We start from the raw sequence: 27,307 nt of genomic DNA, 5'->3' as shown, positions 1-27,307 counted from the left end.
AATAATTTCTATGTTGGTATTCGTCCATAGTTTTTGGTTTAGGATCCTCATCATTTCTTATGACGTCAATAACCACTAGGGAAAAAAACATATTGTCCATAATGAGTGTCTTTTGATCCCATTTTTCTCTCCTATTTAGATGACTAATAGAAGTCTCCTTATTTTGAGGTATTAATTCCTTTTTGTGGGATTAATTGTATAATTTGTACCTCTTTAGGGACTATTTGATTATTAACTTGGAATTAATCAATCAAATTTAATAGCCTATTTTTAGATTAAACTTTTACAAGAGTGTTAACTTTTTCATGTACTTTTCCTTGTGTTTTTTTTTTTTTGAGTTGTATCTTCTGAGCCAATAGATTTACCATGCTTAAAGCATGTTTTAGATTCATTTGTTGTGATATTGGTTAAGTTTGCTACAGAGATATCAATTCGTATTAGAGTATTTGTAACCGATATATATAACTTTGTCACTTTCTTTGCATCAGTGACCACATTTAGCAGTTGATTTGTAATTCCTTACAAGTGAATAATCTTTTGAATTTCTAGTTCATATTCATTTTTTCAAGGATTAAGATAAGAAAATTGATGCATTTCAAGTAATTTTATTATTTTCACATCGTTCTTCTATAACTAACTTTTTTTCCCCTAATGATAGGAAAATTATTTCATCAACATGCCAGTGAGAAAAATGTGTCATGCAAACATCAACTATTTGAGGTTCCAAATATCAAATGATAAATGGAGAATAAAAACCAACATAAATCCCAAGATGCTTTTGAGGATCTATCTTAATCTTTTCAGGAAAAGTAATACAAACATAGATGAACAACAAAAAATTCTTAAGTGAGAAACATTTTGTTGTTCACCAAAAAAAAATTGTAAATGTGAGTACTCATGATAAGTAGAATGCCAAAGATGGATTTGTCGGGAACCTCGGATTACTCTGTTCTTTGGCCCTAGATCATGTAAGGTGTATGAAAATTAATCTAAACTTCTCTAGATCTAAGCACAATAGAAACATAGATTTAAAAACCATTATATAATATAGATCTAGATATCATAGTTTCATACTTGCGATTTGGATGTTCTCAGATAGAATCCAATTTTAAAAAAATGTCGAAAGTGTCATAAAACTCATCTACTTAAGCATCTTCTACCTAATGTCTCCCTTCATGGATCTTGGCACAAAATAATGGTAGGATCTCTCTCTCTCTTTCTCCATCTCTCTCTTTCCTTTTCTCTTGAGGATAGTCAGGGTTTACTCCCTCTCCTTTTAGAAAACGATGACAAAAGTGAAGCCCAAACCCCTAAGAAGGTTATATAGGCTTCCCTGTGAGCTTAAGTGACTTGCGCCTTACTTAAGCTTAGGCCACCTAATTCAGCCCACTTAGGTTCTAATTAATTATTAGCCCTCTTAGGTTCTAATTAATTTATTATCCTAATCCAAAAAGTTCATTCATAAGTATTATGATATAATCCTTAAAAGCATAACATGATGTAACAAATGCGGATTTATTATTTATTATTTAATAACATTCTAGTTTCACTTTAATTTATCCTTGTTTCATACATTACATTCTCATGAGCATGTTGCTCTACATCTCTTGCATTGTACATGACTTGGGTGCATTAAGAGTTGAATGGAAAATCCAAGTCATGGATTCTTTACAGGTAGATGATTTGTTCATAATTGGTTCTTGAACTTAGGCAATCCATTTGAAGTTGTAGTGTACTACTTCCTAATTAGAGGGATGACTAGTCTTGACCATCAAGATGGGTTCCCATGGTGAGTGCATTAGTATATATGATTATACATTGGACAAAATCTATAGTAAGTTATGACATAAGGTTATTAGGTAGTCATTGTTAGGATAGAAACCTTAAAAACATGATGTGAAGTTTATTATTTATTAATAAAATTTCCAATTCACCTTTATTTGTCTTTATTTCTATGCATTATACTTTGTAATAATGGTATGTGTCTTTTACATTGTACATGACTTAGGTGCATTGGGAGTTGCATGGAAGATCCAAGTCACGGGTTCCTTATAAGTGAATGACTTGTTCATAACCAATTCATGGGCCTAAGCAAACCTCATAGAGGTTGTAGTGCACTACATCTTAATTATAAGGATGATTGATCTTAACCATTGAGATAGGTTTCCCCTAGTGAGTGCCCTAGTATGTATGGTTACACATTGATTAGTACACACGATGAGTCATGACATAAAGTTATCAAGTAGTCATGATTTTACCAAGTTGCTTCATTGTGTTGCCTCTCAACCTTGAGAGAATACTAAGTTTGTATTAAAGTTAGCACTGACTTTGACCTATAGATGAGATCCTAAAGTGGTCATATATTTTTCTATGGATTGGGTCGGTATTGATGGAAATTGGTAGTAATAGGTATTCTCAATAAAGTCACCATGATATCTCATGGGATTAAGATAAAGTGTCTCATTAGGTGATCCTAAGGAGTTGTGTTAATGTAAACTATAATCATAGTAGTTCCTTAAGTAGAACTTAATATAAACTCTTAATAAGCTAAGATATGTCAATTGATCACACCATAGGAGGATATGTAAATTAAGGATATTAGAGGTAGTCTTAAAAGGTTGATAGCTTTCACTTTGTTAGACTACGAATACCAGTTCATGGGAAGACCATAAACAAAGGATAACAATGGATTCAAGCACTTAGTGTGTCATTATCATTCACATCGGGTATTGGAGTACAATTGATTCTTTGTAGTGAGATGTTAAATCAACTTTAAAATTGTATTTTGAGAGAGTTAGTAATGTTCTATGAGTTCTAGTGGTTTCTGTTTGAGCTCATATAACTTGATAACACGATTTTGTAGGGTTAGATTAGCTCTTGGTTCACTTATGTGCATAACGATGTTTTGGTAATTTTATAAGATAGCACGTGGGTTGAATGACATCTTTAGATTGGTCTAATTAATTAATTAGGACCTTTTTTGTGCTAGATTAAGTAACTCGAGTCCTTAATGGGTTCAAGTCACTTAAGCCAAGTGGGAAACCCTATAAATACCCTATTAAGGGTGATGGTTTCCAACTTTTTAGACATCTTCAACCATCTAGAAAGACAAGAGAGAGCTTAAGCCTCTACCATCCCAAACACCTCATCGTTTGAGTGCTAATGTAACGACCCACTCCCAACCGTGTAAATATTGTCCGCTTTGGGCCTAAGGGGCCCTCACGGCTTTAAAACGCGTCTACTTGGTTAAGAGAAGCCTTTACATATATAGCGTCAGGAACATTCTCCCTTATCCGATGTGGGACATCACAACCCCCCCCCCCCCCCCCCCCCCCACGCAGACACAACGTTCTCGTTGTGTCCCATGGGATTGTGGGGACAAACAGACAAACACCCCTTACGGGGCCAAACAAACCCCCACACCGGGGTCGGGGATCGGTTCTGATACCATTTGTAACGACCCGCACCCAACCATGTAGATATTGTCCACTTTTGGCCCAAATGGGTTCTCACGGTTTTAAAACGCGTCTACTTGGTTAAGAGGAGCCTCTACATATATAGCGCAAGGAACATTCTCCCCTATCCGATGTGGGACATCATAAACACCCCCCCCCCCCCCATCATGCAAACACAACGTCCTCGTTGTGTCCCATGGGATTGCGGGGCCAAACAGACGAACACCCCTATGGGGCCAAACAAACCTCACACCGAGGTCAGGGATCGGCTCTGATACCACTCTGTCACGCCCCAAGACCCACTCCAAGGCTGTGACGATCATTTCACACCTCAAACCCGAAGGCTTAAAGTGTAACATGACCCAAACAATCATATTGTAACTAGAAGTAACCAATTACCAAAAACCTGTTCAGAGTAGCAAAACAAAATTCTAAAATCTTCAAACTTAACTTTAAAACTAAACATCCATAAACCAAAATCCATTATCCAAATAGATTGCAAACTCAAATAAATCAAGTGCTAACAAATTTTCATAATCTCCATATCTCAACTTCAAACTTATCAAAAAAAAAAATATTTAAAAGCTCAATATCTAAATAGCTTCCAAAACCAAATAATCCAAAGGAACATAAACTCATAAGCTAACAATGTCCAAATAACATCCTAAGCAAAATCCTAATGATGACCATTCCCCGACCTAGCCATCATTCCTCGCCTAAACTAAGGGTACCTGAAAAGTAATCCACAAATAGGAATGAGCTTAAAGCCCAATAAAGAACATTAATGTAGTCCATGGATCAAACATTTCAAAATCACTTGCAAAATAGGAAACATTATAACTAATTATTTTCATAAACCTTTGAGTCAGTTTTGCCAATACATTCAAAACTTTTAACTATGCACTTTCAATTCTGATTCAAACATTTTCATATCAAATTCAATCAAAACATTCAAATCATTTATTTTCTCTGATCATCAAACATCAAATGGTGCCCAGTTAGGTGAGATTTTTCAAATAGGTGGCTAGCCTCAAATTGTTCCTTTAAGGTGGGCGGAACCAAACACTACTAGTACTAGTAACCTCTAACCAAACCCCTAGAGGCTGGAGTCCAAATCAATTACATTTTCTATCAAGAAATGTAAAGGTCAACTATTATATCCCGTTGACAAGAGCCAAACAAACCTGAGTCAAACACTTATTTCAATTATTTGAATTTATAAAACATAATATCTCAACATTTCTCTATTGTAAACAAAATATAAAGTTCTAACATACTTTTCATACAAAAGACCTTTTGTAACGACCCGCACCCAACCATGTAGATATTGTTCGTTTTGGGCCCAAAGAGGCCCTTACGGCTTTAAAACGCGCCTACTTGGTTAAAAGGAGTCTCTACATATATAGCGTCAGGAACATTCTCCCCTATCCGATTTGGGACATCACAAACACCCCTCCATGCAGACACAACGTCCTCGTTGTGTCCCATGGGATTGCGGGGCCAAACAGACGAACACCCCTACGGGGCCAAACAAACCCCACACCGAGGTCAGGGATCGGCTCTAATACCATTTTGTAACGACTCGCACCCAACCATGTAGATATTGTCCGCTTTGGGCCCAAAGGGGCCCTCACGGCTTTAAAACGCGTCTACTTGGTTAAGAGAAGTCTCTACATATATAGCGCCAGGAACATTCTCCCTTATCCAATGTGAGACATCACAAAAGGGGAGAATATTCCTGGCGCTATATATGTAGAGAGTCCTCTTAACCAAGTATATGTGTTTTAAAGCCGTGAGGACCCCTTTGGGTCAAAAACGGATAATATCTATATGGTTGGGAGCGGGTTGTTACAACTAAGGATCGAGAAAGAGTCATTGGGCGAAAGATCATGGGTCTATAAGACTTCTGACAACTACAATTTGATTCTTCACCACATAGATTTGATTTTGTAATGTCTACATCTTGGATAAAGTTTTGTGAAGCACTTTTCTAGATCATACATGTTTAAAATTTTGTTTTTTGCTTTAGTTGGATAGGATCTAGAGGTTTAGGAAGATTTTCATGCTCCTAACTTGCTTTTAGGATAGAGAATAGAGTGATTTGGGATTTCCTACAAATAGTATTAAATCCTTATGTTAGCAAGAAGTATGTTAGAACTTTTCTAGGATTTACAAATCTCATTTTTATAGGGCATTTTATTCATCCCATGGCCTTAGGAATGAACACATATGTAATCATAATTTGATAGTTATAATTATGACTATTGTTGTGCTTGGTTTCATTTTTCTCTGGATAAGTTGTAAGTGCCATTAATGGGATATAGGATTTTTGTTCTTCATAAAAACTTTTTTTTTTTTCATAGAATAGGTTGTAAATGATAATTTGAAAGAAGAATAAGATTTTGCTTTTTGGATGTAAAAGTTTTTTTTTTCCATTTTTTGTAACCCATAAAGTATTTAAAAGCAATCCAGGCAATCAAAAGGTGGTTTAGCACAGTTATAAAAAAAATGATATTTTTTTTGGAGAAAACAACAATCAAATATGTAAAAACCAACTCTTAGTTTATGCTCATTTATAGCAATGCTTGAGTGGTTGGATTAGCGCCCAAGTCTTACTTCCAACACTTAAAGTTGTATCAAGAGTTGAAAGTGTTTCAAGTGCACTAAACTCCTTTCAAGTGTTGATGGTGACTTTTTTTTTTTTTTTTTCTTTTTTGGCCATTTTAGGGTTTTCTTAAGGGATTTTAGTCCCTTGCAAAGTTACTAACCTTGTTTTTTTTGTAGGATTAATTTCGTATGTTTGGATTGAAGAAATCCAAATCTTTGAGTTGCTAAATAGGCAATAGGATCATTAAAGCCATGGGATTCTCTTTTATTTTATTTCTTTTTTATGTTTTTATTTATATTGCATATGTTAGGAAATATTTTTGAAAAGTTTTTCAAAAGTTGGTAATTTTGAATTTTTTGAAAGAATAAATTTTCTTGAAGATTGTCTCCACTATTTATTTATTTATAAATTGGTTGTTGTTATTTGAATTACAATTTCTTTCAAAACTTTCCTATGTTTAAGAAAAGGTGGTTTTTCAAGCTCTTCCTCCTTGAAAAAAGGAAAACAACGCCTAAGGTGGTCCTTTAGGTTCTCCCACCCTAAAAGAAAAAGAACTATATTGGAAAAGGAAAGTCCAAAGATAAGGAATATGAATGCAATTTCTACTCAGCACAGAAATCCCAATTCAAGTAATAAATAAGGATTTTGGAAAATCTTATGATGGATAATTTATTTTAGGAATGTTACCAAAATTATATCAAAAGTCTTTTATCTCAATATATTAAGTGGGAAAAGGGTCATAAGCAAACCTGTAGCCTCTAAGATTGAGTCCATCTTGATTTTGGGTTCATCACCATCCTAAAAATAGGGTGACTGACTAACCCTAAAGATGAAACTCTTTACTTGATAACATTGATGTTAAGGATCTTGGTCATGTACTTAACTTAGATATGAAGTGGTAGAATTACCTAAAGTGGTCTCATTTGCATGAACTAAGGACTAAACACAAAGGTATGCTAATATATGTCTTAAGATACCTTTTGAGGTTTAGGGTAGGTTGATTAATTAGAAAGGGTTTTTACCTTAGTAATAAGAGTCATGACATGATTAAAGAAAGCTTGATTCTTATAATACTAGGATACCTTGCATAGATATATGTAGTTTGAGAGCACTACATTTTTGCTAAAATAATTACCTTTTTTGTCTTGAATGTTTAGCTTCCTTTATTAATACATGGAATGTTTTGTTTATTACGGGAATCATGTTTTATAACTCGATTACCTTGATTCCCATTGATAATAAATTGATTGGACTTGATTATGTTAATTAGAAACGAAACCTAGACATAGTGCTCACAATAAAATAGTTGAAAATGGTGATTCAAGAGTCTATTCCACCCACTCCCAATGAATTTTCAATACAAGAAGAGAAAGATGCCCATTCTCAATGGCAAAGGGAAAATGAGAAGGTCCAATGTATTATACTTGGATCTCTTAATAATGTGTTTCAATAACAACACATGGGTATTGCCACTACCTATGAGATTCTCTTAAGCCTGTAAGAGATATTTGGTGATAAGGGTAGGTCAGCTAGGCAAGTGGTTTGACAAGGTTTTTCTACTTTAAAATAAAAAGAACAAAACTTAAACAAGAGTGGTCATTGAAACTTTTAACTCTTGAACTAAAAAATAAAAAAAGAACCAACAATTATATAGCTATTAGGTCATCTCCACAAGGAATCTTAGATTAACGGTGCTAAAAGTAGTCGCTTTAGGGGTGTGAGTGTTGGTTAGAAGTAAAAATAGCTAATCTTTAATTTAGAAGAGAGGGATAGACCCAAGAAATCGAAAATAAAAGGAAACAATAACAACAACAACAACAAACACAAATCTTAAGAGTAGAAATTCACTTAAATTTCTTATCTCAAGCTCAACTTCCATAAGGAAGATGCTCCTACATTGTTGGACTTAGGTTTACACCAATTGGAGGGCTCTCATTGACATGAGCATCAATCACCTTATCATTGAACTATCCAAATAGAATAGTTTCCTCTTCTCTCTATGGGGAAGAGCCTGGAGGACCAATTATAAGTACAGTTATCCTTTGTTTACCGAGAAATAACAAGAAAACCTCCTAAAGTTTAATAAATGAATAATTCTAAAGAAATAACAATCTTTTTAGCAACAAGTAGTTTAAATAAATAATTTTGAAAAGTATCTTCTCATAAAAATTTACTAAGAATACCAAAATATTTTTCTTTAGGTTTCAACACTTGTTTTAGTAACTTTCTTAATTATAAATTATTTATCATGAATTTCCAAAATTAACTTATTTTTTTCACATCGAAATCTTGTGCAACATAGGAAAATATTATTCTATAAAGATTTTATTCTTAAAGATTTCAAAGATTTGAGAAGATTTTAAATAAAATTAAAATCTCTAAGAATCAACTCCTAATCATTTTCCAACTTATCTTTTCTTAAAATAAAATTTCCTAATCATACACATTTCAATTTAAATAAATTTTCTAATTTTAAAAAATACATGAAAATTTATTTCCAATTAATAGTATCAAAATATCTTAAGAGCACATATGCAATTAATCAAAGCATATAATAAGAACAAGGGAATAATTAAAAAGAATAATTCTCATGGAGTTTAGGAGCTTGGATGTGAGCTATATTTTAAGGCAAATAAAATTGCTTCTCGATAGGCATATCATATAAGTTTGAGAATGGGTCCAACATTACTGAGATGAACAGCTTACCGACAAAGGTGTTATTGATGACTCATTTACATAATTGAGAGGTTTACGTGGGACAAAAAGTTAGGTATGATTTAGGAGGGTTCATTTAATTTAATCCAAAAATAACAATAATAAACACTTGTTAAAGCTATTTTAGAGTTTGTTTGACAATTCTTTGAAAAAATATTTCTAATATAAAAAAATAGAAAAAATAAAATAACTTTCAAAGAAAAACTATGTATTTAACAAAATTTTAAAAATATTTTTAAAAAATTAAAAAATCACTTATAATATTTCCTAAAAAAAACAATTATTCGTTACAATTCAAATAAAAAATACTCCCAAAAACACAATTTAACATCACATTATTAATTTTAGAAGAAAAAAAGAATATTTTTAATGTATGGGAATATTATTCTTCAAATCAATTAGGGTATATTCGATTGACGGAAAGTATTAAGAAAAAAAATACTAAAAGAAATAATTTTCTCATATTTCGTTTCACTATGAAAAATACAAAATAAAATAAAATATAATTAAAACTTCTTAAAAATTTATATATTTTAAATTTATTTAATCTTTATATAATGATAGAAAATAAGTGCAGATGGATTTGAAGAAACATATAAAATGATTTTTGGACTTTAAATCTATATTTTATTTTCCTTTCCTTTTCCTTCTACTATTCCTCTCTTCTTTTTTTTCCTCACATTTTCCTTTAAATTTTCCGAGAATCAAACATAGCCTTATTATTTTGGCATAAATTAAAAAACAGAAAACAAAAATCCAAGTGCTTCGAGTCATGTGTTACATGACAAAAAAATAATTACAAAGTATCATCCAGCAAGTGATTATCCAAGACTCATTTCAAGTAATTTTCTAAATTTTTAAAAACATCAAAACTTGCAAACATAGAAATCAGTTTATAGTTTTCAAAATCACTCCCACATGAACAATAAATTATATTTAAAAAAAATGCATAACTGTACAAGCAGTTATGCATTTGAAGATGGAACAAAGGGAACCGAAGAAAGCAGTAGAGCAGGTAGGTTTAGATTAACTATTAGAAAGAGTTAACAATATCAATCTTTCAGTACAATATATAACTGTACAAGCAGCACAATATAAACTTGTTGCAATACCAACTTTACCTGTACAATTCCAAGGGGCAAGGTAAGACACTCCCGGCTTTGCAAGACACAAATTTGCATATAAAGGAGATGATGAGAAGACCATCGACACACCAAAGCAAAGAGATACTCAGCCTTGATCAGAGATTGATAATTAGTTACCACAAAAATTGTCGATTTCCCTGTCAGGCAACAGAGTTTCAATCTGTTTTATAAGCCCATCCATGCTCGTCTAGAAATGCTTGGACTGCTTCCTTTATGGCCAGATTGGATACTAGCTGAGATTGACTAAGTGGCTCTCGGGTAATTGGATCAAATTTGCCCACCTAGATTATCATAAAGTTGGAGATTATCACAAATGTGCCAATGAAATTATGGGAAATCTACAGATTTGAGCATGCAAAGTTAAAATCAAATGTAACCTTCTCCAGATGGTCAAGAAGCACTTCTCTCTCATATGTAAGCCCACTTGGAGCAATGACAGGGTCGCGGAAAATATCAAGTGTAATTTTACAGCATAGGTAGTCCGGAACCTGAAAATCTTCATTCAGTTTCTCTAGAAGAAAATAAGGTAGCATTTAATTTAAAAAGGAAGGGGCAAGGGAATGTTAAAGGAGCTACAGTACTCACATCAGTTGGCATGTCAGCTTCTGCAGCTATTCTGAACACTCGGTCTAGAGCCTCTAACTGTTCCAAATTGGATCTAGGAATCTCATCTAAGAAGCCTTCCAGTTCAGAACTATCAAATAGATGTTTTTCTTTAAGAGCAGTCTCACAGGCTTCCCTGAACACAAGCAGATACAAGTATAATGAAGAAGCTAATAGAAAAACGTATATACATTTTACAAATGAGCTCATACTTCAAAGTTTGCAGTTCCCATGAGCGCTTGGTAGATTCGTGCTCCCACTCCATGTATTTTGCTTTTGCAAGTTCCTGCCAGATCTCCTCTACCATATAACCTTTAGGGTTTGCACCTCTCCCAAGATCCAAAGCCTATTCAAGCAGATTTTATAAGAGATTGTAAAAAATCATAATGCTTATAATCAACAAGCACAAAATCCAATATATAACAACCTAACCATGTTTCTAACCTAGTAAAAACTTCGTAAGGGGAAAAAAAATCAATCATCCTGAAAACAGCTGTGTAGTTTGTGTCTATTACTGGAATCTAATGCAATGAAATGAAATGGATAAAATTATATCAAGGACAATTTCTATCATGTTCTTCTGATTTGGTTTTCATCCTTTCTGTATATGAAAAACTAGAAGGTCCCTCCTAGGTATGAAAAACTTATGCAGTGTCAAAACAAACACACTCATAACTTATTGGGGTGATTTCATTCATACCTCTTGAGATTTAGTGTAAATCCGCTAAGCCACTGTTGGTTTGGAATTTTGTTAGTTAGCATCCCTATTATTTCATATATAAAATTTATGTTTTCAAAAATAAAATTTATTTTTTAGAGAACTGTTAAATATACTACTACCTACCTAAAATCTAAGAAATAAATTATAGACAGAATAAATTTATAAAAGTGCTAACTGACAAAATTTGAAACCAATATTAGTTAGTTGGATTTACACTAAAGCTCGGGGGGTCTAAGTGAAATTAACCCTAATTTATTGTACGTTAGTGCAATTATTAGAAGGATTTTTTAGTTAAAAAGAAGAGTTGCATCTCAAGGGTATTTAGCAATTTGAGAGCCTAAGTAAAATTTCAATCCAACAATCCACAAATCTACTTAAAATACCATAGGAAGGACCTAAGACAAGTCCCCATCTTCCCGCTCCATGATGCAAAAGCCACAGGATAATAAAAGAAAAGATGATCCACTGTTTCACTGCTATTTGTGCCTAGGATACAGCACTTGGGATTAAGATCTATGAAGGCCCCTTAATATGTGACAGAGAATTGGTATTAACCATTTTTCAACTCATTAACCATGCAAGGGCTCTGACTCTGAGCTGAACTTTAGACTTCCAGGTAAAGTTTACCCAAGAAAAGGCAAAAGGAACACTCTTAGAAAAGGCATAGAAGAACAATGGAGAGGAAAAGAGAGACCTTACGGGACCCAAGGTCCAAGGCTTCTCATCTAAAAACAATGGAGAGGTAGCCTGATGCAAGGAGAGCCAAAGAATGGAAAGGCCTTCAATCTTTGGTGAAGGTCAGAGTCTAATCAATAAGAAGATTGAGACTGATAAAGATATGAGAGATAGGAGTGTCCCAGGCCCTCAAGATCAGGGTTCAAAATCTCGGTCGATACCGGTACGACTCGGTCGAGTCATATCCGCCTTGACCATGGCCGGTACCAAAACCGATACCCGAGTTGGATATTTTGTTAGCTTGTGAACAAACTCAGTGGAGTAGAAATGGTGGAGAAGATGAGAGGATTAAAACCCACGAAAATGAAAAATACAGATTACAGAGAGTTATAACCCTGCATCTTGGAGTCATCGACAAGGTCGAAGAAGCACGCCTGCTTGTTCGGATCCCCCAAGTTCCCGCCGGAGATGGAATTGAGCGACATGAGGAGGAGGCAGAGTCGCTGGACTCCGGCACCGCTGTTGTTGACGAAGAACAACGATGAGGTGGCTAATAGAAGTGGGAGAAGAGAGAAAGCGGGCTTGCGAAGGAACTGCTTGAGACTCATGGGTTTAGAGGAGAAAGTGATGGGTGTTTGACTGACAGTTGAGGGTTATGGGTATAGATGAGGATTTGAATTTTAAATAGTATGTATTTGTTTTTTTTAAGTAGATAATGAGTATTTGGTGGGGATTTGGATTTTAAATAATTTGATGAAAATTATAATGATAAAAATGAATAATGAATATTAGAATTATATCAAATAAATAGGAAATGAATATTTATATAAAAATTAAAATTAATGAATATATTTTATAAAAAAAATTATATTTATTTTTTTAAAGATGAATCATGGTTTTAATTTTTTAATAATTAAAAATATTTAAAAAAAATTCAAAATATTTAATTTAAACAATTTTTTATAAAAAAAATTACTTTTTATTATTTTCATCTTCAATAAGAAACATTTATTATCAAGTGATTAAATTAAAATATTTTTAGAGATTTTTAATATTATTATAAATCATTCTAAAAGTATGCTTTTATTATAATTTGAATAATTTTAATACAATAGAAGTTTATTTTATTAATTTTTTACTCTAGTTATTTGTATTTAACTTTTTAATAATTTTCATAATTTTTTAAAATTATTTTGAGCTCTTAAATTAGATTTTTTGCGTATCACCCGATACCGAGACCTATGTGCCTCAGGACCTCCCGAGTCAATGACCGATACCACGATTTTAAACTATGCTCGAGATAGAGCTAGGAATAGAGAATCCTTTGAGGTTGATTACCTAACCAAATGTCCTCCTAAAAGAGAATCATAGAACCATCACTTATTGCAAAGATGAACAATTTAGGAGTTCATGAAACTGTGAGTGCTTTGCAATGGCAGCGACATAACCACAATGTTGACAATGTTGGCATATTGATGTAGGACAACCCTACAGGATGGTAGCCTATAATCAAATAGGTGGGCTAAGATTTATCTTTTAGGGTTTGAAGAGAGGAATGAGGGACAAAGCTTATGGCAGCGAAATAAAATAAAATAAAAATATAGAAAAAGAAGATAAGAACAAAAATGGATTGAAACGCTAGAGTCACACTAAAGCCTTCTAGGAGTCTCACCATTGAAAATTGTTAAGCATGCAAAAAAATGTAATATTATTAATCACCAATTAATACTTTGGCTTACATTAATTAGCCTTATTTATAGGTTTCTCTAAGAAATCCAAAATCTACTAGGATTTTAATAACCTATTATAACTCTAATTCTAATTCTCCAATAACTTAATTAGTTACTCCTAATTTGACTCCTATAAATGCTAATTCTAATTTAATTCAAACTAATACTATTATTTCTTAATTGCAACTAATACTAATTATCATTTTTAATATATATCTTAGAGATCCATCCTCATTACATATACCATTTGTTAAAGTGCATCCTATAGATACTTTAGATAACACCATGCCATAATGATTCACTCACCCTAGGAAATCTTCGAAGTCAACGTCCACAAAATCAAGCACTCCTATATATAGATCTAGGGTATATGTGATTGCCGATTAAAAATAATGTTATCCTCTTCAAACCTATTCCCAAAACCAAAACAGTGCTTGGAAGTTCCAACACTAGCGTATTTGAGATCAATGAGTAAAGACTCATTTACATGGACTAATGTTGCTCATTAGCACCAAATTGTTTAGTCCAAATGGCCTGATGAAATGAGAAGAATTAAAAATATTAAAGCAATTGTAGTAAACTAACAACAAAGCCCTAAAGCTTAGCTAGATTGCATGAGAAATTGCATTGCTCCCTCAAATAAATTAAAGACATCATGTTTTTTCTCACTATCTAGACCCAAGTCTTCTTTGGTCTCCTTAACATCCTTTAAACACCTTCAAACTTGAACTAAATCATGCTTCATTGACTCTCTTGTTAGACTCTTTTACACAAACCATCATGGGCAAATTTAGCCTCATCTTGTCCTCAAATGTTGCTTACCTTGAGCCCTCAAGATCCATTCATTTCTTATTCCATGTTTTTCCCTTTTCTCACTCATCCATTACCATCTCCATTAGCTTTACTATTTTTTTTTTTAACTAAGCAACATTCCTAAAGCAAGGAAGATCTTACAGTAGTCATGTAAAATTTTCTCTCAAATTAGGGTATTTGACAGCCACACCATTACGAAAACACTTCTTAACAATTGATCTTCCATCTAATTCCATGGGCAATGACTCCTCAATCTCCGCTTCCAATGTGCATGATCGATCCCAAATCATCAAAAGCAATCACTTGACCATAGACTAGTTTAAGAAATATTCCACAGTTTTAGTATTACTCAAATCACTTTTAAGTGTCTCTTGACCATAGATAGTTTTAGTATTACTCAACCCTTAAACCATAGATTCAGAAGTTTCTCTCCATTCTGCCTACGCAAAAAGGGGGCAAAAAAGTTTATTGCCATAATAGAACAACTAAACAATTATTAACGAATATTGAAACACAAAGCAACTAGCAGATGGAAGTCTTCTTCCATTGCTTGACGGTGAAGTAAGACCACGCCATGAGCTTATTATCCTAGGTCGGAACAAGTTGATAGGATCTCCTTTTTTACGTCCCCATGTCCCTGTCCCTGGTTTTCCAATTTTACTATGGTCAAGATCTTAAAATTTTTACAGGTAATATCACTACCATAAATAATATATTATCTTCCTAAAATGACAAGGATATGCTATTTTCAGATGATTCCATTGTTAAACAAATGAATAGGTCCAAAATTTTATTGATTTTACCAACAAATTACTCCCAGTACTTAAATAAAAAATGAATTTCATCATGTGAGTTGTCTAAAACTGCCAAGAAAAAAAATTCAAGAACTAAATAACACTGATAAAAAAGAATATTCAAGTACAATTCAGGGCATGGATCATCTCATACCTTTTCGAGTTCCTTCACTCCTTCAGCATATTCTTCCCTCTGTAATAATGCAAGTCCTAACATGTAGTGGGCCTGTCATGTGGCAAAATATGACTCAAATTTGTGAGATCATAATAATCCAAGAAGTGAAAGAAAACTGAAATTAAATACTAATACTAGATAAGAAACTAAATTGAAGCACATTGTGATGATAATAAGGCAATTAAACTCATGGCAAAGTACCCTACAGACACCACGGTATTAAAATTGTCTGACCAGCCCATTGTAGTAGTAAAATGCAACCACACTTTTAGAAGGGTAACAAACAAACAAAACAAAAAACACACAATAACCCAAAAACTTCATGCTGCAAACCATAATTGGAAAAATAAACACCTTAGGATAGGACCCATTGGAAGGATTACCCAGGATCTTGTTATAGAACAATCTATGCCTTCTAGCAGCAGAAGCACCTTGCAAGATAATTACGACACAACAGACAAAAAAATATCTATTTAATATTTAAATTCCATGCATACAATGCAACTACAATGGCCAACTCGTTTCATATAGCCAGACAGTTTCTGTTATTATTGATTTTTTCTTTTTTCCTTTTTTGGACCTATGTAGGGTACCATATCATTACCATAAGGTGCTACACTCCCATGAAATAAATTGAGAAAGAACTGGTATGCATTGTAAAAAAGATGAATGTATAAGCAATTTCATGGGCACTTAAAAATTCTAAGAGGCAATTCCACGTTTTTTTTTTTTTTTTTTTTTCTTTTTTTAATTGATATACAGCTTTAAGAGACAATTACATGCATGATGAACTAATTTCATACTGAAGCAAACATTGAAAACCAACATAGGAAACTATATCAAGTGAAATCTACTTTTAACCCAAAATTACCAATCAAGATGAAAACATTCTTAACATTTTTAACCATATATATATATATATATATATATATATATATATTTGATAGGTAAGAGAGATTTTTAACCATATATATAACTTCAACTATTCTACAACTACCTTACTAAAGTTTTAACCATTCTTGTAAGTCTCGATTAGTCTGCTACTAACAACTATTTTTTTAATCAGAAATAAACCTTGTATTACCATAAAATAAATAAATACAAAGAAGTGTGAGAAATTGCCCCTGCTGTCCCCTTCTCCTGCGCCGCCCCCACCACCCCATTGCATGCCTCTGATCAAAAGTAAGAAAAGCTACCTGCTCCAGTGATTGAAGGGAAATGCCTAACTAAAAGTGGTTAAATTAAAACTATGAACTCAAAACTTCAGGAGGGGAAGGGAGGAACCCCCTACAAAAGCAATAAATTGAGGGCTCTATGTTTTGTGATTGCTAACACATCTGCCACCCCTTTTGCTACTAACTATAATACACCATAATTTTCAGCTAGGACCCAACCAATACACTAAAATGAAATCATCAAGATGTATAACTACAAACATGCATGACCATAAACGTGGAATTCATAAGCATCTTCAGGCCTGCATCTCTAACCTATGAATCAAGAGGAAAAGGAGGGAAAAACTGAACTCATGTTTCTTTAGAAAGAGAGTTATCCGGAAAAAAGGGTGAAAGGCCCTGAAATTCTTAAATTTGATCTATAAAGACAGTTTTTTTTTTTTTAGTGTTAAGTGGAAAAAGAAAGGAAAGGATTGTTTTTAAATGCTACTTTACCTAAAAGTACATTTTAAAAAAGTAATTTTTTAGAGAAAAACTTCAAAACTGATCCTTCTCAGAAACTACCAAGCACAGTCATCAATCAAAAAATAGATTACCAAGAACAATCAAATTTGCATATTAACTATTGTCACATGTCATGTATTGCACAGGTATCATCAGATAGAATGTGGATAGGACACATTAGAAATATGAATTATTTTATGATCAAATGTGCCATATTCAGAACAGCAGTTTTGTCAACTATGAGATAAAAGGAAACATTTAGTCAGGTTTCCAATTGTTATGCAGTCCAACCAATGAAGACAACTGTGTCTACAACCAAAAATAAATGAAGCATTCTGCAGTAATTGATGAAGATGCTGACAAGAATGACAAGCAAAAAAATTTGAAAATGTATACTGCTATAAACCACAGAGTTACAAGTAATGTACAACAGCCTCGTGGCTACCAAAGCAACTAATCATGCTCATTCAGCAAAGTGGGTTTCACTTCCACAGGATGGAGCTTCTAAAAGAAACTAATAAGTTATATCCAATGAGGTGGTGAAAAGTGTTGAGATGGAGTGTTTCTTGGATCAGGTCTCCCTACATACTATGGGTGCAGCAGAGGGTATGCTTGTGATGAAGGATAACAGTATGGCGGAACTCCTAGGAATGCAGATGGGGGATTTCTCAGTGTCATGCTAGTTTAGGATATGGAGGATAGTTCATTTCAGGGTTACAGGTGCTCATCATCCAGCAAAGGGAAGCCAAGGGAAACAAAGGTTCTTAGGGAGGTTTTGGGTGCTAATGGGAGGTTAAGAAGGATGGTTGGAAGGTATTTTAGTGAGTCCAGCACCCTAATGAAACATTTAACTGCACATGGACTCTTCAGCCATGGGAACCTTTCAGATTCTGTTTAAGGCTTACAATTTGATGGGCATTCCTTTAGTGAGAGGGTCCACTTGGATTGGTGGGCAGGAAGGTCAACCTATGTCCATGTTTGATCATTTTCTTTCATCAGCAGATTGGGAGGAAAACGTTAATGTTTCTCAGAGTATCCTACCAAGTCCTACTTCTGAGCATCTCTGATTCTAATGATTGTGGGGGAATGGGGATAAGGAATGTTTTCCAGATTTAAGATGTGTGACTGAAGGAGGAAGATTTTGGAATTTGGTAAAGAGTAAATACAAGAGCCACATATTCTCTTCAGACTACAAAATGAAAGCAATGAGGGATCAAAAAAGCAGAACAGAGAAGTATCTAACAATGTCGTTGTCTGCAAAGCAAAGGTTCTAGACAAGATTAGGTTAAAGGAATAAGCTTTATCAAGGGAGGAGAGTTTGGAGGATCATGGAAAAAGAGGAAGGATGAGGGAGATGTGTTGGAGGCAGAAACCTAGGGTTTTATTGCTTTAAGAGGGAGAACGAAACTACTCTTGTATGGGGCTAAAATGCTAAGAGAGGAAACCACATTGATGAGTTAAGGGATTGGGGAGCATGGATGACCAGAGGGATATTAAAAATGGTAGTTTCTGGCATCTTCCAGGATATATTTGGATTTAGGGGCTAGGCAGCCTTCTCTAGAGGGAGCTAGTTTTAGGACTATTGATGAGGAAGTTAGGGATTAGTTATAGAGCTTGATCTTTGATAGACCATACTCACAGCAATAAATGATCTAGCGGGACAAAACTCCAAAGCTCGCAAAATTGGGAAACTATGAAAGGATGAAATAAAGTAACAAAGGATTTTCATGTCTCAGGGACCAATAAAAAATCTAAATTGCAACATTTATTATGTAGATTCATTTGAAAATTTAATTACCCAAGTACTTGATGATCTCAATAAGAAAATCTTAATTTAATGAGTAGCATTCCTAATGATGAATTGGCGGCACTAGATAACAAAACTCCAATTCACACATCAAGTAACAACATTTACCATAAGCAAACTTCTCACACATCACATTGTTATTTCATATAAAGGATTGGAAAATACCAATAGAGACAAGGTGTTATGGTAGTTTTCTTGTCTTGCTCTAATGTGGGTTGTGTGGCGGGAGAAAAATGCTAGGATTTTTTAGGACAAGGCAAAAACTTCAAAGGGTCTTTGGGACTTAATTCATTTCTTAGCCTCCTTTTGGGCTTCTTGCACCACAACTGTTAAGGGTGTTCCCCTTAGTTTGATCCAACTTGATTGGATGTTGGTGTGTAGTTCCAAGAGTGTGGGCTAGCAAAGATAGATTATTTTTTGTATATTCCCACATGGGACATAGTTTGTGGAACCTCATAGTTGTATAGATTCTTGAACTAGGAGGACTTTGGCTTTCTTTTTGGGTACTTTTCGGAGGATCTCTCATCCTTCTTTGTACTTATTTTTACTTACTTCAATATACTATACTTCAAAATCTCACCGAAGAGTGATATGGACATTTCTTTCAAACCAAGTACAATTTGTATTCTCACATGCATTGCATCAGATCCAAGAGAAAAAGTTTCTCAACATATGGGAAGGCATAAAATAGTGCTTCTATCATTATCCTCTTACTGAATCAAATAAATTTTGGGCTGAAATTCTTTTTTTTTCTATCCGAAGAGTTTTATGCTGATTTTAACCATTCAAAATTGACTCCCTCCAAGGAATTTAGGATGGAACTCATGATAGAACTCAAATTTCATATAATCCTTCTGCAAAATGAAACTACAAACATCACCCAGTGATTGTGGCACTAGCCACTCTTTGACTACTCTTAATTTTCTAGAATCCAGTTGCTGCAAATATCTGAGAAATATAATCTTGTTGAACAAGAAAGCACACCTTTGACCCAACCATCATGGCAGATATATAATCTAATAGAAGAATAGGGAACCAGTAGTTAATTAAGATTTATTTATAACATGTCCATGCACAAAACCATAACTTTAGCTGTATGCGAGACAGGAAAATCACAAAAAGGTCTTGTGCCCACAAACCAAAACATTAGCAATCAAGTCTTCCACACGCCTCTGCATCTCTGCTCAATGTGCAGGTAGCATTTGATAAGCAGGATATTTGGCAAAGTTGCACCAAGCAACATTCAATAGCTAGATACTCCTCTTTGGCGACAAACCTGCAACAAAGCATGACCAACTAGTTCCTCAAAGTCTATCTAATAGCGCTGAACTTTAAGTGGATAACCATGAAAACCTATAAGATGATCCCGTCAATGTCCTACCAACAAGTGCTTTCATGATTCCTCTTTTCCCTACTCCTATTCAAATTGAAAAGCAGTAAAAAAAAAACCCTTTTTTTAATTATTTTAGGGGTGATGGTGACCTATTCCTTTAAGAGGCTGCAAGTTCAATTTTTTCTTATATCACTAGCACAAATAAGCCTCGACTCAGGTGTACTGGGCTATGTCTTTTCATACAATTGACCCCGAACAATTATAGTAATACCCCAATAATTCATGACACATGCAACCATGCTGTTTTAAGCTTGAAATCTTGCTACTTCCCTTCCATTTCCACTCTTACCAAGTAATTCTACTACTTGTTTGCCTAGCCATGGCACACCAAGAAACTCCTCACCCCACCACAATCCCATTCCCTTTTTTTATTCTTTGGTTGTTAAAAATCATTTTGAACAGCCCAAATAGAATGTGTTTCTTTTGAAGACCATCAACATATCAGAAATAGGTCCCCCAATGACCTCATACCATCCTCTTTTCTTACACCTAAGGCATGTTGTCAAGCACTTTACAGGTGCCACTCCCATTTCACCTCTAATGAATTGAGTTGAACCCAGATGACATTTTTTTTGTCAATAGGTAAATTTTTTATCCCCATTGGGACTTGAACCTGTAACTCTCATTTAAATTAACCTGAATAGAGAGATTATCTAACCTCAAGATCTGTTCCTCCACTAATGCACCTATTTGCTTCAGTGAATGGAAATTCTTGTGCAATTCTGTCACATAATCTACCTGCAAAAACTTAGACCACATCTTCACCTGCATGGTATTGACCAGAAGATTCTAGCTTGCCTTGTTTGAGCAAAATGTCCATCATCAACTCCCTGCCACCATTGAAGTGCAACACCCTTCAACCAAGATTATGTGAAAGAACATTTGTCTGAATCCCATAAGCATAAGGGTTAGCTTTCCATAAACTACAAAATAAGTCTACTTAATCAATGTATTGGCTAGATTCAGGAAGAAAACATAAAGATAGAGCCTAGATGTATGGATAATAAACCAAGAGGAAAGTCCACCTAATCAATGACTCTCGCCAATGTTTAAGAAAATAAGAAGATAAGAGTCCGTATCTATCAACCAAAATAGCTACAAGTTGAAGCATGGACAAGTGGTAACTGTACTATGAATTATAAGGGTTAGCTACCAAAATGCCCAATAGATGTGCCCCACTGTTTGCCTATGTGATTGTGGTAATATACATTTATATAGAATGTGAAATATGTATTATGTGTCCCATCATTCTCGTAATACAGCAACAATAGTAGAAATAGTTTCAAAATATTGTTAGAAAAAAATTAAAAATAGTTTCATCATTAACATGTTTAAAATTGTTGTATATTAATACTGCAACAATATGTTGACTACCTATGCCAAACACATAATAACATGAGCATTACAAGGAGTGTCTCACAAAGGAAGAGAGAAATATATTCCCACTACTAGAAGAAACCCTTTTGACTGTAGGTTCTTAGTGGGAGAGAAAGTTAGCCATAGTAACAATAATTCATCAAGGTTTAAGGGGCAAGTGGACTAAGGAATGTAGAAAGGTGGCAATCACCTCCATGGGAGGAGGGGGGAGGAGATGCACCTCAACTGGGCTCAAGAACTTTTGAATATGAAAGCAAAAAATCACCTTCAAAATTAGCTCCATGGCCTTTTACAAACAAACACAACTGGACTGCTTATACAGGGCATGCCCCCTACCCCACCATCTAATAGAAAAATGAATCCTTTAACCTAGACCTTAGTTATGGTGACTTGGACCTGTAACAAATAGTACAGAACATCACCATTGAACAGAAGTTAGTAGTTATTATTAAATGTCTGAATATAAACTTATTCAATTACAGTTGTTTGAAAAATGTGTAACCCTTGGACAAAAACACATATTTATAGTCCTTTTCGTCTTTAGCAACTTTGAAGCAAGAATCTCACATCCCCCCAATTTTCAAATTTTTTTTTTTTTTACTATGATTTATAAAAATATTTTTCGTATCATATTCAGGTAATCTTTGATTTTTTTTTTTTTTTGGTAAATATAATGTTCTTTTGAAATTTCCTATAACTCAGAACTATTTTCTAACTTTTTTCATATAAAATTAGAAATGCATCAATCACAATTATAAACGTATGGAATAGAAAGATATACAAGTTTTTGTATCTATTATTAGTTTAAAATTCTCCTTCACTTTTTTATTGCTAAATATTTTATTATTGTTAAATATCACCACACCTAGAGAAAGTTTTTGGCTCCAATAGAGCTTGAACACAATGAATCCTTCCCTCTTCAATCCATCATCCAAATAAAGTTCAACGTATGTGGGGTCCATTGCTCTTCAACTAGCTACCAGCCCCATCTACCAAAGAAGATTCCACAACCGATCCAAAATATTTGGTGAAAGGAGGACCAAGCCTATTAACGAGATGCACCAAGTTCATGTAGGGTGGACAAAACCAAAGGCTCATAGAGGCAGGATAAACCAAAGTTCTACATCCTAAAAAGAAAGTTGAGTACAAAAATAATTGGAACAGCCAACAATACAAATTTGAAGGCCACCTTTAACTCCACTCTAGGGGGCTCAAGTCCATACCACCCCAAGGATTACTACTACAAATTGAAAAGAAGAGACCTTCCTCCTCATGCATGACAAGAAACCCCTCATAAGGAACAATTTTCTGGCAAAGATAATCTCATCCAATGCCAAAGGTGCGTAAATTGAAGCTCCTTCTGCATGCACCTTGAGCAGACATCCTAATGATGTAGGCATCCAAGATTAACTGACATCAGCCCAATGCATCAATGTTTTGTCATTTTAGTCTTGAAAAAAGAGGTAAATTGGAAAATGATTACATAGAATGCACATATGACTATGCAAAACATGTGAAATCATATGAATGGAGAACTATTTGATTTAGTGGCATTGGATCACTAGCCATGTGGCAGTGTGTTAGGTGATTCAACAATGAATCCAATATGTCACATTAAAGGATGTGGCACAAGTGGGTATTATATGCACAAGGAGAGTGTCAAATTGGCATCAACTAGATTAGCCTCTTAGCTTTTCTCTACAAAACTGTTTTGCAAAAAACTTAAATCATCAGAGGAAACAATGATAAGCAATCGTGCTAAACAAACCCTAAGTTACCCTCTTAGTTTTTCTCTTAAACTATTTTGCAAAAGAGTTTCATTCAGCAGTGGAAATAACGATAAAAGAATGTCAGGACAAATTAAGTCACATCCTCATTTCCAAACTTTATATAGTACAGCTGTCACTTCCATTTTTCAAAAACCTTAAATTTTTTCATTTGTGTTTAGTAACAACGTAACAAACTCTCATGAAAATTGATAGAAATTTGACCTTAGATTAGTAAGAAACAGATCCTCAGCTTGGTGCTCCGTGCTATTTCTTGAAAACAACCTAGCCAACTAGTCATGCCCTTCTTCTTACTTCAACATGAATTCAACAGCATTGCTATAAAGACTCCAAAGCTTTCCAAATCATCATATAAATAGATGTGGAGTATCATAATAGGGAAAAGAGATACTTTCCTTCTTGACAAGTATCATGGATGAAAGACTCCCACAAAATGGTTCGATAATAGGCTTTTGAAAACAAAAAGTAAAGACAATAACACATTCACCAATGGATAACAACCATTGTGTTTTTCCTGTTACTGCAAGTTGACAGCCAAAAGATCAATATAAATATTTACTCATCAACAATGTTCTTTTAACATGCTTTTTGAAGAGAACTTCAATCATAATAATTTATATAATTTAATCACACACTCAACTTACAAACTGTTAAGCAAAGGAACTGCACAAAAGATCAAAGCACTAATTATAACTCAAGATTCTAAGACACCTATCATATCTTAACCAACACAGAGCTTATAGGAAACCCATCAATAACTCAGATTGAATTTAAAATCAAATTAGTCTCAAACTAATAAAAACTTAAGATTCAAAACTACTTTAAAAAATTTGGGAAAATCCCAATAAATAACACAAACAAAACTTCCGGAATAATTTCTCAAAATGATAGCCATAAATTCTTGAACTAGACAAAAAGACAGATACAGGAAGCAGCTGCCATTGAGCGCTCACCAAGAATTTGGATTGAAGATCTTTAGTGATGAATTCATGGAGTCAGAAACTTTTAAGCAAGTAAATGGCCACATTCAAGAAAATGGAAGAAGATTGAAAATTAAAGACAGAATTGCAGTATTCAACACAAATTATGCCAACAAACTGCCTCATTTTCGAGATTCAACAACTAGAAGATACAGAGAAAACACCAATTCAGCAGCAGAAAGAGCAAGAAGAAAAAGCAAATTTATCAGAAAAAAATGGACTTTTAACAACAATACAATCAAAACCCGGAAACCATACCATGAAAATGGTAGAAGATACTAAAAATTCAATTTCACACCTTGACAGAATTGCTGTCGAGTTGAATAGCTCTTCTACAATCCTCCTCCACTCTCGTCCAATTGCTGTGGAGAAACAGATTATTAAAACCCAAAAAAAAAATAAAAATCAACACTAAAAGAAAACAAAGCAACCATACATACTTGCGTTTCCGATGGCCTAGGGCACGATTCGTCCAATAAATAGGAACATTTGGGCACAATGTAATAGCCTTGAAATCCAAAAAAAATACAACAACGTGACAATTGAAAAATGATAGTTCATACTATTTTCTGTTTGGTTCCTCGGAACAATCGAAAGAAAAGAAAAGATGTGAAACTTGTTATTTTATAAAACGGCCATTGAAAACCCCAAACCTCTAAGTTTCATTTCGTTTCTTTTCTAAATCCATATTATCAGCCACCAAACGACTTTTTATAGGTATATTACCTCAGTATAAGCATCGATTGCGGCAGCGAAACGACCCTTCTTGAAGTAAGTGTTGCCATCTAGCCTGAGTTGTTCCGCTTGTTTGGCTGCCGTCGGAGACATTTTTCTCGCGTTTTCTCAGATTTTTTTTTTTTTTTTTGCTCTTTTTTACATGTTGGAAGACTATAAAATAGGTCAGAAAATTCGAGGAAATCCCAGGCGACGGCGAAACCAGAAAGAAAGTAGGAGTTAAAAACTTCGGACCTTCTAGAACAGAAATACAGTCACCTGTAGGTGACTTACAAACGTCACGGTACCATGTCATTGGTAAGACCCCATGCTGATGTAGATCAATCGAGCTGTGTCATTGGCGGAAGTGAGTCAGTGAATGTTAGTGCATATTTCTGAGTCTCCCTAAATGCCCTTTTTTAAATGACGATAAATCACAGGGAGGTGACTTAAGGAGGTCACAATGGGTTCTATTGGATGACATGTATGCTGATGTGGACAGATAGAGTAGTTTGATTGGAAGATAAAGTCGATGATATTACGAGTACTTTTCGTTTTTGCATAAATGCCCTTGGTTGAATCTTGTTTGACTGAAGTCCAATCAGTTCGACCAAGTCTTCTTTCACTTTTTTAAAATTAGGGATGTTGACATACCTTGTGTGCTAAGTTTCCACACAGTGATCATGATGTGTTCTTAACTTTTTATTATTCATTTTTTAAAATATTTTATATTCTCCCACCTAACATTTTCACTTTTTCAGTAGTCATTATTATTTCTTAATTTTGTAAAAATAAGAAAATTTTAAAGCTTTTTGGTAACCATTTTGGAGAACAAATTTTTATTTTTTACAAAAATAAAAAAAAATTAAAAACATGTCTACAATAAAAAATTATTTTATATTGTTAAGAATAAAAAATATAATATTTTCATATAATATCTTTTGATTGTTTTTTAATGATTATTTTAAAAAATAATTATTTAAATATATAAAATGATTAAAAATAAAATATTTGATATAAAAATTATTTTTAAAAATATTAGAAATAGGTTAAAAACATTTTATGTTTCAAAACAAATTTATATGTTATAAAACATTACATAATAGTTTTCAAAAACAATTTTTTATTTTATATTCTTAAAGAACATAAAATAAGGAATTATACAAATATTTAAAAATAATTAAAAATAAAATAGTATATATAAAAATTATTTTTAAAAATATTAAAAACAAGTTAAAAATATTTTAGATTTTAAAAAAGAATTTTATCCTATAAAAATCATATAACAGATTTTAAAAAATATTCTCAAAAACTATTTCTTTATAATTATTTTTGAAAATAATTAACAAACAAACCCTTGTTCTTTTAAAGATGATGTGAAAGTTTTTTTATACATTAAATTTGGGAAATGTTTAAATTATATTTTTATATTTAATAAAAATATTTTTAAATATAAAAATCACTGGTGTGAAGGCTTGGAGAGGAGTTGAAACATAAATAGATCAAAATAAATTTATTTTTATGTGATATTTTTTGTGGAGGCTAAAGAAGCGATAAGTTGTGACATTTTCTACAAGAAATGGCCCACAACACATCAAGCAGTAGGGCTTTTTATAAAAAGCTTAGTGAATGAAATGAAATGAAATAAAATATTATTATTAATTACCCTAATTAATAGCACTGCCTTTTACAACACATCAAACACTTTTGCTTTGCAAAAAACTTGGCGAGCTAAATGAAATAAAATATTATTTTTGTAAACATCATTATCAATAGCCATGATTATGAGTTCTAAGGACGGGGAAATGTGCAAGGCCACGACATCGTATCTGTAATATTTGAAAATTGAAAAAATATTAAGAAAATTATAATTTTATTGGTGAAATTATCATCGTAAACAATAACTCAATTCAAATAAGTGTATTATTTATATCTTAACATTTTTATGAGATTTAGTGAATAATGACTAAAACGAAGTGATTGATCTGATTTAAGACACTGTTAAAGGAGTAGAAAAATTTATCAAAAGGTTCTTGAAAGAATATTATAAAGCAGTTTATACAATATTCCAAGTAATAAATGAATTCATATTTGAAAAAAATCTTAGAAGAAAAAAAAAAAAAAAAAACATGGTAT

General features: G+C 33.4%; 1 protein-coding gene across 2 annotated transcripts; it reads right to left on the bottom strand.

Moving 5' to 3' along the window:
• Positions 1 to 9,768: 9,768 nt before the first annotated feature.
• LOC117919064 (E3 ubiquitin-protein ligase CHIP) lies at positions 9,769 to 25,377 on the bottom strand. Of its 2 annotated transcripts, XM_034836106.1 has the most exons (8): positions 25,184 to 25,377; positions 24,898 to 24,965; positions 24,756 to 24,819; positions 15,414 to 15,485; positions 10,739 to 10,872; positions 10,509 to 10,662; positions 10,301 to 10,411; positions 9,769 to 10,204 (listed from the first exon to the last, which is right to left on the bottom strand). In XM_034836106.1, exons 1-8 carry the CDS (start codon positions 25,283 to 25,285, stop codon positions 10,079 to 10,081), a joined length of 831 nt encoding a protein of 276 aa, XP_034691997.1. In that variant the 5' UTR covers positions 25,286 to 25,377; the 3' UTR covers positions 9,769 to 10,078. The 2 variants fall into 2 exon arrangements, with proteins under 2 accessions (XP_034691997.1, XP_034691998.1); XM_034836107.1 differs by lacking the exon at positions 24,898 to 24,965 and having other exon boundaries at positions 25,184 to 25,345.
• Positions 25,378 to 27,307: the final 1,930 nt, after the last annotated feature.

This window comes from Vitis riparia, chromosome 7 (genome assembly GCF_004353265.1).
Source record: "Vitis riparia cultivar Riparia Gloire de Montpellier isolate 1030 chromosome 7, EGFV_Vit.rip_1.0, whole genome shotgun sequence".
In the NCBI taxonomy this organism is placed as follows: domain Eukaryota; kingdom Viridiplantae; phylum Streptophyta; class Magnoliopsida; order Vitales; family Vitaceae; genus Vitis; species Vitis riparia.
Note: the sequence above shows the minus strand (reverse complement) of the source record. Positions and strands in the feature narration are given on the sequence as shown.